At 44.8% G+C, this 15,314-nt stretch overlaps 1 protein-coding gene across 1 annotated transcript in view; it reads right to left on the bottom strand.

Moving 5' to 3' along the window:
• The window catches only part of LRP8 (LDL receptor related protein 8), a 1,426,130-nt gene that overhangs the window by 191,631 nt on the left and 1,219,185 nt on the right, over positions 1 to 15,314 (bottom strand). Inside the window, exon 10 of the mRNA XM_069642168.1 lies at positions 11,504 to 11,675. Coding sequence (XP_069498269.1) covers positions 11,504 to 11,675 — 172 coding nt within the window. The remainder of the gene's footprint in view (positions 1 to 11,503; positions 11,676 to 15,314) is intronic.

Raw genomic sequence — 15,314 nt, 5'->3', positions numbered from 1 at the left:
ACTTTGTGAACCGATGCTGTGCAGACTGGAAGTTCTCTGTGCGGGAGCATGACTGAAAAGCATTTCCTCCGAGTTAACCATGGCGTTCCTGCTGCCAGAGGTGTCGCTGGGGGAGGGGATGAGAGGGTATAGCCCCGGGTCTTTTGGTTGTAGCTCAGGATCTACAACCAAAAGGCTATCTAGCCCCAAGTCCCAACAGTCCTGACATTGTGTAGTCCCGAATCTTTTACCAACCTAGCATCACCCCTGCCTGCTGCCATTTCTAGAGGTGTTGGGATCTGTAGCAGCATCGGTAAATACAAACGTAGGCCCACAGTGTTCACCAAGGACATCACAGGTTCTAGATAGTCTGCTATGAGTGACGGTTACAAAATTCAGTTGCTGGTTGCAAAATTGCGCATTCTATTACTACCCTACCATGACCTTGCAGTTCTTTAGGTCTAAGAGTGGGTACATGAAGAGAAGCAGCAGTCTGTCGTCAGATTGCTAAAGGGGTACCAAGAGCCGCAACAGTAGTATTTTATATAAGGTTTGGGATTATATCCCCCTCTCCAGCCAAAAGGTTCCTAGGTTGCCCTTTCTTTTTCCCAAAGGGCTTGGGAAGCTCAGTTGCGATAGTGTTCTGCAAACCAATTCTTAATATTTCCAGGTGAATTACCCTCCTGCTTTTCTACCTTACCCACTTGATCACCTGCTTCTTTGGGAACCATTATCCAATTTCACATGGGCTTGCAGGGTTGACATCTGGTGGGAAGTGTTTCTACTAAGGCTTGTGATGGATGGGGAGGCTGGGGATCCTCCTCTCTATGTCACTTCTCAGTCCTACAGCACAACACGGGCTAGTTCCCATGGTCCGCCAGCCCCATTATCCAGCCTCTTACAAGGGACTTTATGACAGCTTTCATCGCATTATTTATAAGCAAGGTCTTCCTACTTCTAGTTTACACTCCAAAAAACTGCAACGTTCCTATCATGCATTACACTGCTTGCTACGGTTCTATGGTGTAGTACTGATCATGTCCAGGCATCAATGGAAGCCATCTTGACATCTTCCCACACAACAATGTTATTTACCATAGGCCAATTGCATTTGTTCAGCACATTTCACTGTAAGACTTTCTGTTTTGCATCCCAAGCAAAAGTTCAAAGTGCCTACAGAATTTCTTTGTTTACGTTTCATTGAGGATTCAGTATTCAAGATTATAAAGAAATTGGCAAAAATGCTATGTCTGGTTCAAGGGGTTACATGACATGGGTCAATTTGACAGTCATCAACAATAAGAATTTGATACAGTGATACTCATTCCTTTATTTCATATCAATCAGGCACTGCACCTGGTTCCAGAGGGTTGTTTTGTTCAGTCTTTCTTAACACAGAATACCAATTTTTCCTTGTGCACTAGAGAACACTACTGTGTGTTTGTGCCCTTTGTGATGAATCCTGCAGTCCTCACAAAAACCCTACCTGAAGTCTCCGCCTAGGTGGCCAGGGAAAGGCAGACTCTTGCTGATCCTGACCTTGGGGGTGGTATTAGCCGGGAGGATCACCTGGCAGCAGAAGGGCCACAGGGGAACAGGAGGACTTTGTGGAATGAGTCACAGAATGCGTCTTCCTCAAGGAATGAAAGTTCATGAATACCAGAATATGTAATAGCACGTTGTCAGAGAGAGCTTTTATCTTACCAAGCTAACTATCAGAGTCTGGGTGAAAACCATCATAACCAGTTATATCTTGGAATAAGAAACCCCATTTTGAAGCCACTGACATTCTAAAAGATGAAGACTCCTATAACTTCCAGGGGAATAATAAAGATGAGTCTTTATATATTACCAATTTAGACCTTGAAGAACCTTATTCCTCCGCAAAGCCAAATCGTTCCTGGAATCATTATAATAATCCTTTGGGTAATATAAATTATAAATAAGGGCAGAAATGAACATGCTGTTTATATTTCCATTAGAAAGGTGAATGTTAACATGGTGGACTTTAAGTCCCATAACTCCCAAAGTACTGGAATGAAGAAGAGGGCTGCCGAGGCCTGAGACTGCAAGTTGCAGCCGAATAGTGGTAATGACCCACCCCTGAGGGAGGCTGAGAGGCATAAAATGTCCCCTCAGGGGCAGGCCATAGAGAGGAGTAGCAGTAGAAGGTGAAGTGAGAACAGAAACTTCACAGTGCAGGGGTTGCAGCTGAAAGATCATAGAGATGCCGGAATCGATATGGCTTGGATTACGGATGCTGGTTCTGAGAGGGTCTTTTTCTTTGGAGACCTGCCGTGCAGAGATTGTGCAGCAGCAAGCGTTGTTTTTACAGACTTCCACCCTGAAGATCGTGGTTGCAGAGGAAGCCTCCCCCCCAGCAATGCCGACTCCGTTGGCAGGAGAGCACCAGAGAGCCCCTGAAGCACAGTACGCTCTGGTTCTGCTCAACGCGGGGCGCAAAATAATAACAAGTGAGGCAGTTTTACCTGACATCCAGAGGAGAAGAAGCCAGGAATCAGAGAGCAGCGAGGCGAGTGAATACATTCAACAAAGCCGGTGAGTTCACTTAAGCTTGACCCCGGAGTACTCCGTAACCAGCCGCTGTCTTGCAGCAGGTCTTTTTAAAACCGAACTAATGTAAAAGCAGTAGAGTGGCAGAATCGCCAACATGAAGCATATCGAACTGACATAAAATATAAAGATAATTTTTTTGCATACCAAGGGAATGTGAAGTGGCTAAAGCGGCAGAATAAGAGTTTGGCAAATAAACCAGCCAACTATGATTGTGAATTAAAAGGTCACAATAATTACCAGAAACACAAAGGAGTAACATTGGTAGAAGAGGAAATAAGCCATCATTGTCCAAGCCAAAAGGGAACACTAAAGACCCCACTTGTTTGTAAACCTGATTGTCAGAAGAGGAAAGAGGCAATAGAGGGGGGCCACACAAATAAGCATTGTCTATGCCAATAAGGAGCAGAAGTGAGAAGGAGCCATTATAAAAATGTGGTTAATGCGGGTGGGGGAGGACCAGAGTGGCAGGAAGGCTGCCCTTCTTACAAAAGGTGTACAGAAGGAAGAGCATAACCTGCATTGCATGTGGTAAACAAACGTGTGGAGCAAATAGCACCAATGTGTTACATGTTTTCCCCAAAGAAGTAGACGCTGTTGTTGATCAAATTATAACGTCTTCTAAATTAGACGAAGATAAACCTAACCACAAGAGTACTTCTAGAAGTAATAGTAGTAGTCGTTTTGATATTCCTGGCAAGGCAGTACACATGGACCAAGGACCATATAGTATAGGTCTGACAGCTGAGTAGACCAGGCAAAGGTTTTTGAAGGACTATGGTGTGTTTACAAATCTTGAAGGACATATTTTACTGACCTGTTGTTGAAGCATCCTGACAACATTCATATCACTGACGCAAGTGTATAAACATTGTGGAACCAAAGGTTTTGTGAGCGATTGCAGAATCATCCTGGCAAAGACATTTGGATTAATCCTAAGGAACAATGGAAGTGTTCTTTGTTGATGAGAAGAAGTTAGTTTGAGTTCTTTATCACAATTGGAAGGAAGGAATCCTTGTTGGATAATCTTGAACTGTTGGGTGAATTCGAATAGGAACGTTTGTTGTTAAAGATGAAAGTAAAAGAACTGGACTGGAACTATGTTACAAGACATGATTTGCTTATCTTTTGGAACTGTTGAACAGAATTCTTCTGAAATCTGGGGAAGGGGAATTCACCCAGATTATAAGGAGAGACCTATCAAGTTGTCAACCTTACTGATACATGTGTATTGTTTAACTGCCATATGTTACCTTGTTGAGTTATTTTATGTATAAGAGTGACGAACAGAATTCTTTTGTTAGAGTGTTTGCTTTAGTTTATTTTAGGCAGGGATATCTTTGTTAGGGTAGGGATAGTTTGGCATTTATCCAACCGTTTGAGTTAATAAAATTGCATCTAGTGAAAAATCTAAACAAAGTTGTCCTCCTCACATTTCTAACCCCTCACTGTTATCTGGCCAGTTTCTTTCATAGGGAGTAACACAATGAATCATATTTCATGCCAAATAAGATTCTGCTCGTATAAAATTAATCTGGTGTGCTGCTGTTGTTGTGCCATTGATTTATTTTTTTAAAAACTTCTTTTTTAGCCTTTGGTCTGTTGCATGCAAATGCGTCTTCCTCCTTCCATCCCGCCTTCTTTCCTTACTCACTCCTATCACTACCTAACAGCCTCATACTTCTCAAGGCCTCTCCCTTGCCCTAACTGTAATAGTTAAAGTGTTTTAGGTTACGAATTTCAGTCTGCACCCCCCCCCTGCTGAAGACAATCAGTTTATGGTCACTCAAAGCTTTAAGGGGTTTATGAGTGACAATTCTTTCCTGTTTCCTTGCTTCACACACTTTGCTCGTCTGCTTCTGGTCTTCAATCTTGGCTATCTCTTCTCCAAGGATCTTTGGTACCTACATGTACCCACACGTTAGGCCTGCGCAATGGCCGAGATATAGCTGTACTCAACAAAACACCAGAACTTACGCAAAGAGATTGAGTCGGCCATCAAGCTTATCTTCTATACGTTTGCCACCTTACTGTCCCATGATCCTGGCACTGAACCCCAACCACGCGTCCTCCATTTCCTCCTCAACGCCTCACCACATTCTCATCCTGTTTATAGGTACTGAATTTGCCTCAATAGGATGAAGGGCTGCATCGGCCCTCCAGCAAGATTTAACTTGAAGTGCAGTCTGGCCACAAGAGAGAGACAAGCGCGTAGCTTGTGAACTATCCACCTGGGCAGGAATGGTGATGCACTCATTCGGGGCCATCACAGAGAGAATGGATTCTTTTTATCAGCATTTTGGATGAAGCAAGTTCACTTGACTGGTGGTGACATGTACACGCAGCGTGGCGTGGTAGTAGGCATAGTCAGGGAGATTAGGGTCCTGCAGAAAGGCCCAGCGTCTCATTACGGAACAGAGCTGTGGCAAAATAGAGCAGCCAAGACAATGCAGCCAACTGCTCCACGAAGGATATAACTGCTCCGTGCTGCTGGTGTCCTGACTGCAGCTTGTGGTGGTGAGTAGCTCAGCCTAGGGCCAGCTTTACATTGGTGCATTGATTTGGGGGTAGAATACACTTCCCATCAGAAGCTGGTTTGGAAATTTCAGTAGACGGGCCACTTTTCAAATTGCCAATATTTCTACCCTCCACCACCATTTCTAAGTACATAGTAGCTCATTTTGCGCCGTTTCATAATTTGGTGGCGGGGAGCCATTACGTGTAGAAAAACACGTAGACCCCTGCTGACAAATGTTGGTCCTTTGCATGCCACAGTGCAAATGTGCAGGGCAACACATTTGCAAGCATGGTAGGCAGCATTTAATTGTAAACACTGCTTGCCATGCGAGCATGTTAGGAAGCGTTTCATTGTAAACGCTGCCTACCAGTTAGCTGCACAATAGCCTAAACAGATGCAGTGGCTTGCAAGTCATGTGCATCCTACCACGCCACTAGGAAGCAAGACTGTCTTTCCACCAGAGGGATACTGGCCGTTTGCAGATAAGCTGTGGTCTAGTCCAGAGTGGTGCGTCCCCTGGGTTCGTTATAGACATCAGGGAGCAGATGGGGTGTGTGTGGCACACCCATGTAATTCCTAAACTTTCCTGGTGCATTACACCCCAGATGGGGGTGAGAGGGCCCCTCCAATATTGTACTCATGGACTGTCTTCCAGGGATACCACATGCATCCCAATATTATTTTAATGGTGAAAACCAGGACTACAAGCCCCAGGATGCAAAGTTAAAATTAGGATTGTACAAATATCCCTGAATGGAATGGATAATGTTGACATGTATGATACCAACCTGGGGATCAAGAGGATGACTTCTTCACCGCCTTCAGGTGGCTAAATGGTTCTGGCCTCAGTAACATGCCTTCAGTGGTGTCAAGACATGTCTGCATAGTCCCACTGTTTGCGGTTGCAGTCACTGGACCGACCTGAGAATATGCTTTCTTACAGTGGACAACTGACATGTTTTCTTACAGTGTAATGGCAACTTTACTGCAATTATGGCCAAATACTATATCAGTCATTTAAACTCTGGACACTATCCTATATTGGTGCAGGCAGCATGGGGATGTTTTCTTGAAAGAGCATGGCATTAATTACTGCCTTTATAGGCAAACATGAGTATGCTCTCAGATAGGGATACCAGCAAATATCAGCAGAACTAGCAGGGATGTTTGGGCACCGCCATGCTGATAGGCATATATTGCAATCAAAAGCATTATTAAAACAAGCATTGGCAATGGCAACAGTTTGGGCTCTTTTGTGTAGAGACGGGAAAGGCACTTGCCAGGCACTGCCAGAGTGGTATTAACTGGCCATAGATGGTAGCAGGTGCAAAGGTGTACGAGTACCTGGGTACCTAATAGCAGTGCCTGGCAAATGCCTAATCCTTATATACAAGCCAAAACCGTTGGGTTTTCCAATGCTGGTTTGTAACAGGCCTTCAGCGAAGGACATGCAGTGCTTATAAATTGATTGGCTGAAGGCAGACACGGTTAAGGCATTTTATTACACCAGTAGTGCATTTACAACTCCAGTTAAGTCATGAACTCTCTGAGGACTGCGTTGAGAAAATACTGGCAGGCTGTTTGAGTGCAAAGTTTGATTGTAAGGCTTGATTAAAGCAATCTCAAGAGTTCCCATGAGGAGGTAAGGAGGGACAGGAACTGGGTGGGAATGGCAATAAGGATTAGCATGCCCATGGGCAGACAGTGGGTGGGCAAATAACCAAACAACACCTATAAACTCTGTGTCCCTCATCGTATGCCATTTCTCCCTATCTGTACTCTAATGCAATAGTTTTGGCTTAAAATTAGCAGTAAAAGACTAAACTAAAAAGGATTGTAAAACGCTCACGAGCACTGTTGGCGACTTGACATTTCCATGTGTTAACCTACAAAACCGACTACAAACAGTGTGGCTTTTGTGAAGGCATCATGAAGTAAGATACAGACAACAGATGCACTTTTCTAATATGAAGCTTTTATTTCTCAAATGTCAGGATGGAGTAAAGCCTAATTTGCCCTATGCAAAGCTGGGATTTCCCTACCTAAAGAAACTAATGATAGTCTGCGTCATACAGTACAACCCAAAGTCTGTCTGTGTCCAAACCCTATATTTGCCCTCACAACTAAATCTATACAATGTGTTGGGATGTCAGCAAACAAAGAAACAGTGTTCAAAATAAAGTTCTGAGCTTCTTTTAGCTTCTTTTTCATAAATGGTAGCAGGCGCCCCTCTCCAGAAAGAACATGGCATGATAACCTGTTCTGTGTTTTTTTTTCCCACTATGAGAGTTCGCAGCCAGCACTTTTTTCTCACTGTACCTTTCACAGATCAGAAATATCCATTTGCATATCAGTCTTTGTCCCGCCCACATGGGCAGTCCAGCACTGAAGTGCTATGGCAATTCCCTTCTGAACAAGAGTACCAACAGCAACCCCATACACGTGTTTCAGCCTTGCTGGGCCTCATCAGTGAGGTGGAGCTGTGCCTCTCTAAGCACAGTGAGCGGGAGTCCACGTCTGGGTTCTGAAACCATCAAGACACATGAGGGGAAATCTCTTGGTAGGAAACCAGCTGCAAAATAAGAAAGAGAATGTATTTTCGTATCTCTTATTGAGGACCGAGTGTATTGGAAAGTGTAATAACATCTACAACCCACACCTAAAGCAAAACACAAATCAATTTTGAGATGTATTGGTAAGGCCTTCTCAAGAAAACATTTTGCTTTATTTCGCTTCTTGGTACATAATACTTGAAACAAAAAAGCCCATCCCCAGAAGTGAGGTGAATGAGTGTGGCTGCATCCCTCTCCTCAAGCTGCTACAAAGTGTCAGAACCCGAGAAGTGATGTGAATGTGTGTGGCTGCATCACTCTCATCAAGCTGCTACAAAGTGTCAGAACCCGAGAAGTGATGCAAGTGAGTGTGGCTGCATTACTCTCCTCAAGCTGCTACAAAGTGTCAGAACCCGAGAAGTGATGTGAATGAGTGTGGCTGCATCACTGTCCTCAAGCTGCTACAAAGTGTCAGAACCCGAGAAGTGATGCAAGTGAGTGTGGCTGCACCACAGTCCACAAGCTGCTACAAAGTGTCAGAATCCGAGAAGTGATGCAAGTGAGTGTGGCTGCATCACTCTCCTCAAGCTGCTACAAAGTGTCAGAACCCGAGAAGTGATGTGAATGTGTGTGGCTGCATCACTCTCCTCAAGCTGCTACAAAGTGTCAGAATCCGAGAAGTGATGTGAATGAGTGTGGCTGCATCCCTCTCCTCAAGCTGCTACAAAGTGTCAGAACCCGAGAAGTGATGTGAATGAGTGTGGCTGCATCCCTCTCCTCAAGCTGCTACAAAGTGTCAGAACCCGAGAAGTGATGTGAATGAGTGTGGCTGCATAACTCTCCTCAAGCTGCTACAAAGTGTCAGAACCCGAGAAGTGATGTGAATGAGTGTGGCTGCATCACTCTCCTCAAGCTGCTACAAAGTGTCAGAATCCGAGAAGTGATGTGAATGTGTGTGGCTGCACCACAGTCCACAAGCTGCTACAAACATTAGTACGAATTACGGGGAACTCGATAATTCAGCTTCAGTCTTCTCAATGAAAAGGCATAGAAGTTTGAACAAGTTATCTTGCCCGTTCCAATGAACTTTAAAGTGACATGCCCAACTTCTTTTCATTGTAACTGTATTCACATAAGCAATATGATATGAAAACGCTCACTTCTGTAAAGCTACTTTTTATGGAAGCAATAATTCAACATAAAGCTATTGTCCTATTTTATCAAACAGTGGAAATGAGACACCACATTTCCTTTAAGAGAAGTGTCAGTATCCGAATGCTGCTACTTTTACCACACTGCCAGGGAGTCCTCGGGACCTTATAAATAAATGGGCCTAGCACTGCACAACTAGTAATCTGGTGGAATTATCGCCAGAGCGCGTTGTGGTAACAGTAAATGAGCTCGGCGGTATTCCGACCACCAGGGATAGTACCACATTCAAAATGAAGACCCTTGCATTCGGTTTTCATATTTCCCCACCAATCACAGTAAAGGTTGTGTGCACTAGGACTGCATGGTTAATTATTGTAACATGCTTGCTCTGATAAATGTTGGCTTAGGAAAGCATGGTGGCTGGCTGGCAACAAACAATAGGAAGAAGAAACCAACGCATGCCAACAGCATAGCCAACTTCCATGCAAAGCAAATATCCTGCTTCCCAACACCCTTTCCCTTGTCTCTGTAGTGTTGCTTTGGTCAGCAGGTGGCAGTAAAGCAACAGCCTGCGGTCTCCAGGGCAACCAGAATACATCCCTAGACAGTAATAGTCAAGCGACACAGCAGGTCTTCAATAACATGACTCCACGGAAGTTTCACAGACAGGGCTGCATACTTTGACGGGACTTTTGTGAGCATGTGGCTGCCACCTGCCCCTGTGGTGACAGGGTTTGCAGGAGCTTGGCTACCAGCGGCCTCTTCAATGAACCGCGCGGCCCTCCTGAGGAAACGGTACACTGCGCTGCAGGGTGGCCTACATGGTAGCACAGCCCCCTTTCATAGAACGGGCGGTGTGGCCCCTTCTTGTACGATATATGATTTGGCATTTATAACGGGCCTATACACAAGGCGCGAGCACAGGCCTGCCTTTTGGAAGGAGCCTTCCCCCTCACTTGCCTCCAGGATTTCCCAGGCAAGTGAGGGAATCTGAGTGCGCATGTGCATGCCCTGGATTACCAAAGCAAGCACACATGTAATCCAGTCCAGTACATGCGTGCCATCTAGAAGGTGACACACATGAAGTGTGCGCCCCAGCGGGAGAGTGGGGCAGCGGGTCGCAGGGAAACTCCAGTGGGGGAAGAGGTGCAGTTACAGATTGGTCCCGCCATGTGGCCCTCTGGCCCCTTTCTAGTCTGCTTTCAGCTTTCCAGCCTCAATGACGCCATCAAAATGGCGGAGCGGAGTTTACCACAATGGTATGGGTGAAAGCTGCTTCTCATCATGATAAAGATGCTGCAGTGTTTCCAAGAGCTTTGAGTGCGTTTAGGAGCGGCACTTTTGCTTAAAGTACTGGCGGTGGAAAGCCCTCGGCAGCATCTGGCACAGACCGCGTGTATTGAAGATGGAAAGAGGTCTAGAGTATTTGGTATTGGGCTGTGGGTGGAAACTACATGCGAGGAGGGGGAAGAGGCAGGCGTGGACTGGCCTATAAGGAACTCTGGAGTTTTCCCTGTAGGCCTCTGCACTCTGGGCCTCTTTTGTTTGGTCACCTATTTTATGTCCAAATGTTCTCATAGGAAAACGGTTGGGCTTGCTGAAAATGTGTAATATGGGGCCATTTTGAACATAATTTCAGGGCCTCTTTTGGCTCCCAGTCCACCCCTGGGAAGAGGGTGTGACAAAAGATAGGTTTACCTCCATGTTGTGTCCTCCCCAATACACCACTCTTCAACCTTGCACTGCTGGTCTATGAGTAAAGCTCCAGGGGTTGGCAATGGATGCAGTGGGCCACACACAGCGGCACAGGAGATTTGGTCTAAATACAAATCCATCAAATTCTTTGGACCGGATTCGACCGCAAATATATTTGGGGGGTGGGTAAGGGTAATAATTAAGGTGGGGGGAGTTAAGGGCAGTTCATATATTTGGGGACAAATGGAATAAAAGAAAAAAATGAAATGGATTCTAATTGACCAAATCTCCTTAATGAAATCACATGGAACCGCTGCACACCGTGGAGCCACACAGAGGCATACCGTGGAATAATATGCCACTCACCCCTGCATCGTGTCTGCTCCACCTAGGGATCAGGGGCAGCAACTCCAGAAAATGTCAATCGACACCATGAAATCACGCATTGCATAACCTGTGTCACCAAATGCATCAATTTCCAGAACCAGCGTCTGTACATAATGTAATCCTTTTTCAGTATACTCAGGAGCTATGCAACACATACTCTGTAATAATCTAAAACACACCTTGAAATCATGTCTAGCACTCCATGCACAAGTTTTACAGCGCACCCTTGATCCATTTACAGGTTAACCTGGAATCAAGGAGAGCAGATCCTGTAATCCTGCACACTTCACTCTGGAATTAAGTCACATTACTTGGAATTATACAGCACGCCACTGACTTAAAACATCCACTCCACAAGGAAAGTCTGGCCTGCACAACATCGCAGAACACTTTGATCAGTGGATTATTCAACACAATAGAAACACATTGGTGAAGGATTCGACAGTAGAATCGTATGACCAGGTTTGAACAATTTGATCCTTGAGGTTTTAGCCAGGGTTACACAGATGCCCATAGGGCAGCAATGGTGCCCTGATCTTTGCTGCTGCAGGTATCATATTTCAATACAGAAATCCAAATAAACTAATTACATTTTTTTGTCGTACAAAATTAGCGATGAGGTAAGAAGATGACATCCAGTGCATACCTGTAAATCTTTCTGTGGAACAAATCAGACCAGAAAATCTTATTGGTCGCCACCTCCACATCCAAGGCCACCACGTTCTTCAGCATCGGGATGACGCGCGAGTAATCCCTCTTCACCAAGTCGATTTTGCAGACCTCGTGGCGGTTGGTGAAAATCAAAGAAGGACTCTTGCCTGACACAAAAATGGCACAAGGAAGGGTCAGAAAATATTCTCCATTTTATGGCATTAACACAGCAAAATTGTATACTTCAACATTGAAATAATTGGTGCTTCCAGGTTTCATGGATATAGGTAAAAGAAGAACAGGTGGGAGAGAGGGCGTGGGTTTCAAAGGGTGCAAGGAAGGCTATATATTACACATGCAACATCCTTTCACAAAAACCGTAGGGGTAGCGAAATGATATCACAATAGCACTAAAATTCCGCCAAGGACATAACAGGAAGTTTAAGAGGAATGTATGCATTTGATTTTATAAACATTGAATTAAGGTACGAGTGGCCTTGTCTTCTTGTATGGGTTAGTTACCTGTACACTCCACAACAGGATTTGTAGGGGTGAGATGAGATGGTACACAACAGGATTTGCAGGGGTGAGATGAGATGGTAGAGCCTCTTATGAGGGGTCTCTAATGCAAGGTGGACAACTGTTTGATGATTGATCAAAACATGGCATTTTATTACCAAAATAAATGGAGAAAAATGCCTCACTATTCCTACTCTGCTGAGGATTTCCTTGCCTAACTAAAGCTAAAGGGAAACACTTAAAAACAGGATGTCTGACCCTTATACTAAGCAACAAATTCACAAAGAAAATATATGGCAATGCGAAATGACAAACAACACTCACAGTATCTTAATTAACTTCCAATATCCTGGTCGGGTTCCTTTCCCCTGGACACAGGGTGAATTCCACTAATGTTCAAAACAAGAATCAAATGAAGAAATCCTTGACAGTAAGACAGTCTCAAGCCATTTCTTAATGTTTCAATGTCAAAGTAATGGTTTGTTAACCAAAGTTCTAACAATAGCAAATCTTTTCTTCTTGGTGAGATATGGACTATCCACTTCCTCAAAACAGCACCAATGGTAATCAACGACGTGATGCTTTGTCCCCACTTCAAGACGTCTTACCACAGTTCCTAAGAAATGCAATCTCTACTGCTGTCAATAAGACACAGTTCGTGGTTAACGGTTAATGCATCATTAGTTACAGGATTGGAATTCAAAGTGGTATATTTGTCAGGATGACTTCACAGTGCTGCTGCTTTCACTTCAACAACTTCACCTCTACTTGATTTACAATGAGAACAGTCACCTTTATCTCACAGTACTCCACTTTGTTTAGATTTCTGCAATGTTGCATCTACTGACAACCATATGTATCACTACAGCTTCAGTGCTTTGGACTACTACCACAGCTTCAATGATGTGTACTTCAAGACCGGCTTCGACAAGATTCACTTTAAAGTGCTTCAAAATGACCTTAAAATGACTGCAGACTCCGCGGGATGCGCGGCACTAATCCTTCTTGACCTATCCGACGCCTTTGACACAATCAATCACTCAATCCTCCTAGACCGCCTCCACGCCATAGGAATTTGTGGAACCGGTCTTAAATGGATAGATTCATTCCTCAAAGATCGGTACCAAATAACGATACTCTCCACCTATACCTCCCAAGCCCGACCAGTCGACACGGGAGTCCCACAAGGAGCATGCCTATCCACCTTCCTGTTCAATCTCTACTTGATCACCCTCCCACCAATAATTCGTTTGCACAACATCCTGTGCTGCAACTACGCCGACCACACTCAACTAATTCTAAAACTCCTGAACTCAAAACCCATCTGCCGACCTGACCTGGCCTCCTGCTTCCTTGACATAGAACTCTGGATGACCCAAAGCCACCTCCTGTTAAACCCCTCCAAAACGGAAATCATGGTATGTGGCAACCCCGAACTTCTTCGACACCCACTACCCTGGCCATCCGCCATGGGCAACTCACCGACCCCCTTCAACTCAGTGAAAAATCTTGGATGCACCATTGACTCTGACCTAACTCTCTCGCGCCAAGTCAACAACGTCTCAAAGTCCTGCCACTACCACCTTAAAACCCGTAGGCGCATCTTTCCATATCTCTCCTTTCCCAACAGAGTCTCTGCGGTCCAATCAATCATTATATCAAGACTGGACTACGCAAACCCCCTATACCTCGGAGTCCACGCGTACCAACTGAATAAACTCCAAAGGGCACAAAACGCAGCAGCCAAATTGCTACTTGCGCTCGGCCCAAGAGATCACATCTCCCCAGCCCTTAAAACGCTGCACTGGCTTCCAGTAGCCTGAAGAGTGACTTTCAAAACCTTGTGCATCTCCCATCGAGCACTGCATAAAACCGGACCTCAATATCTTCAAGACAAGCTAAAAACCTACCACCCACCACGCACCCTAAGATCAAGCTCCGCCGGTCTCCTAGTCATACCGAAGACAAACTCAACCAGGTTAGGCGGATCATCATTCTCAGCCTTGGCTCCAACACTATGGAACTCACTCCCACCCCACATCCACCTAACTGAAGATTTAATGTCCTTCCGCAAACTGCTGAAAACCTGGCTCTTCCCCTAAAACCAACCCGTACCAAACTAACCCAAACAGACCAACAGCAACTCAAGGACACTAATCCATCAAACCACCTGATGCAAGGAACTAACAGCCAATAACCCTAATATAACCTACAAGGCAAAACAGAATTAAACAAAAAAGTAGATCAAAGCAGTGAAAGAGTTAATAAGAGTAAATCGTACGGAAACAATAAAGTGATTTAAACTCCTGGAATGACCAGAATGCATACAGAGTGAACGGAACTAATGGCGTGGATGAATTAGTTAGAAAGGATGAATCAGGTAGAACAAAAAGGAACGCGCTGAGTGGAAGAATGATTGAGTGGAAGAACAGCGTAAAACAGTGAATATCCAGAAAAGATGAGCGTACAGTGGATAAGTATGTAGAACTGATGAGTAAGTGGAACAGATGAGTATATAGAGCACATGAGTATGGATAACGGATGAATATGGAAACACGGAGAGTGTGTAGATCGCTGAAACAGATGAATGTAAAGACCTGGCAGATGCGCAGAGTATCTAGATCACTGGAGCAGATGAATACATACCGGGTGAATATACAGAGCGGATGAGTGTATAAAACAAATAAGTGTATAGAACGGATGAGTGTATAGAGCCGATGAATGTATATGACTGATAAATATTTAGAGCAGACAAGGGGTTAGAGCGGACGAGTGGATACAGCTGACGAGTGGATAGAGCAGACGATTGGATAGAACGGATGAGTAGATAGAACGGATGAGTAGATAGAGTGAATGAGCGTATCGAGCGGATGAGTGTATAGAGCGAACGAATGTATAGAGCGGACCAGTAGATAGAGTAGACGAGTGGATAGAACGGAGGAGTAGATAGAGTTGATGTGTGGATGAGTAGATAGAACGGATGAGTGGATAGAGTGGATGACGGGATAGAGCGGATGAGTGGATAGAGCGGATGAGTAGACAGAGTGGACGAGTCGATAAGTGTACAATGAGGATGAGTGTACAGAACGGCTGAAGATATAGAACAGATGAGTGTAGAGATGAATATATGAAACAGCATATTGCTGTTGAGTGCGTAAAAGGGATGAGTGTGTAGAGGGGACGAGTGCGTAGAGGGGACGAGTGCGTAGAGGGGACGAGTGCGTAGAGGGGACGAGTGCGTAGAGGGGACGAGTGCGTAGAGGGGACGAGTGCGTAGAGGGGACGAG

This window comes from Ambystoma mexicanum, chromosome 1q (genome assembly GCF_040938575.1).
Source record: "Ambystoma mexicanum isolate Mex_15411 chromosome 1q, UKY_AmexF1_1, whole genome shotgun sequence".
Taxonomy (NCBI): domain Eukaryota; kingdom Metazoa; phylum Chordata; class Amphibia; order Caudata; family Ambystomatidae; genus Ambystoma; species Ambystoma mexicanum.
The sequence above is the reverse complement of the archived record's forward strand: the minus strand, read 5'-3'. Positions and strand labels throughout refer to the sequence as shown.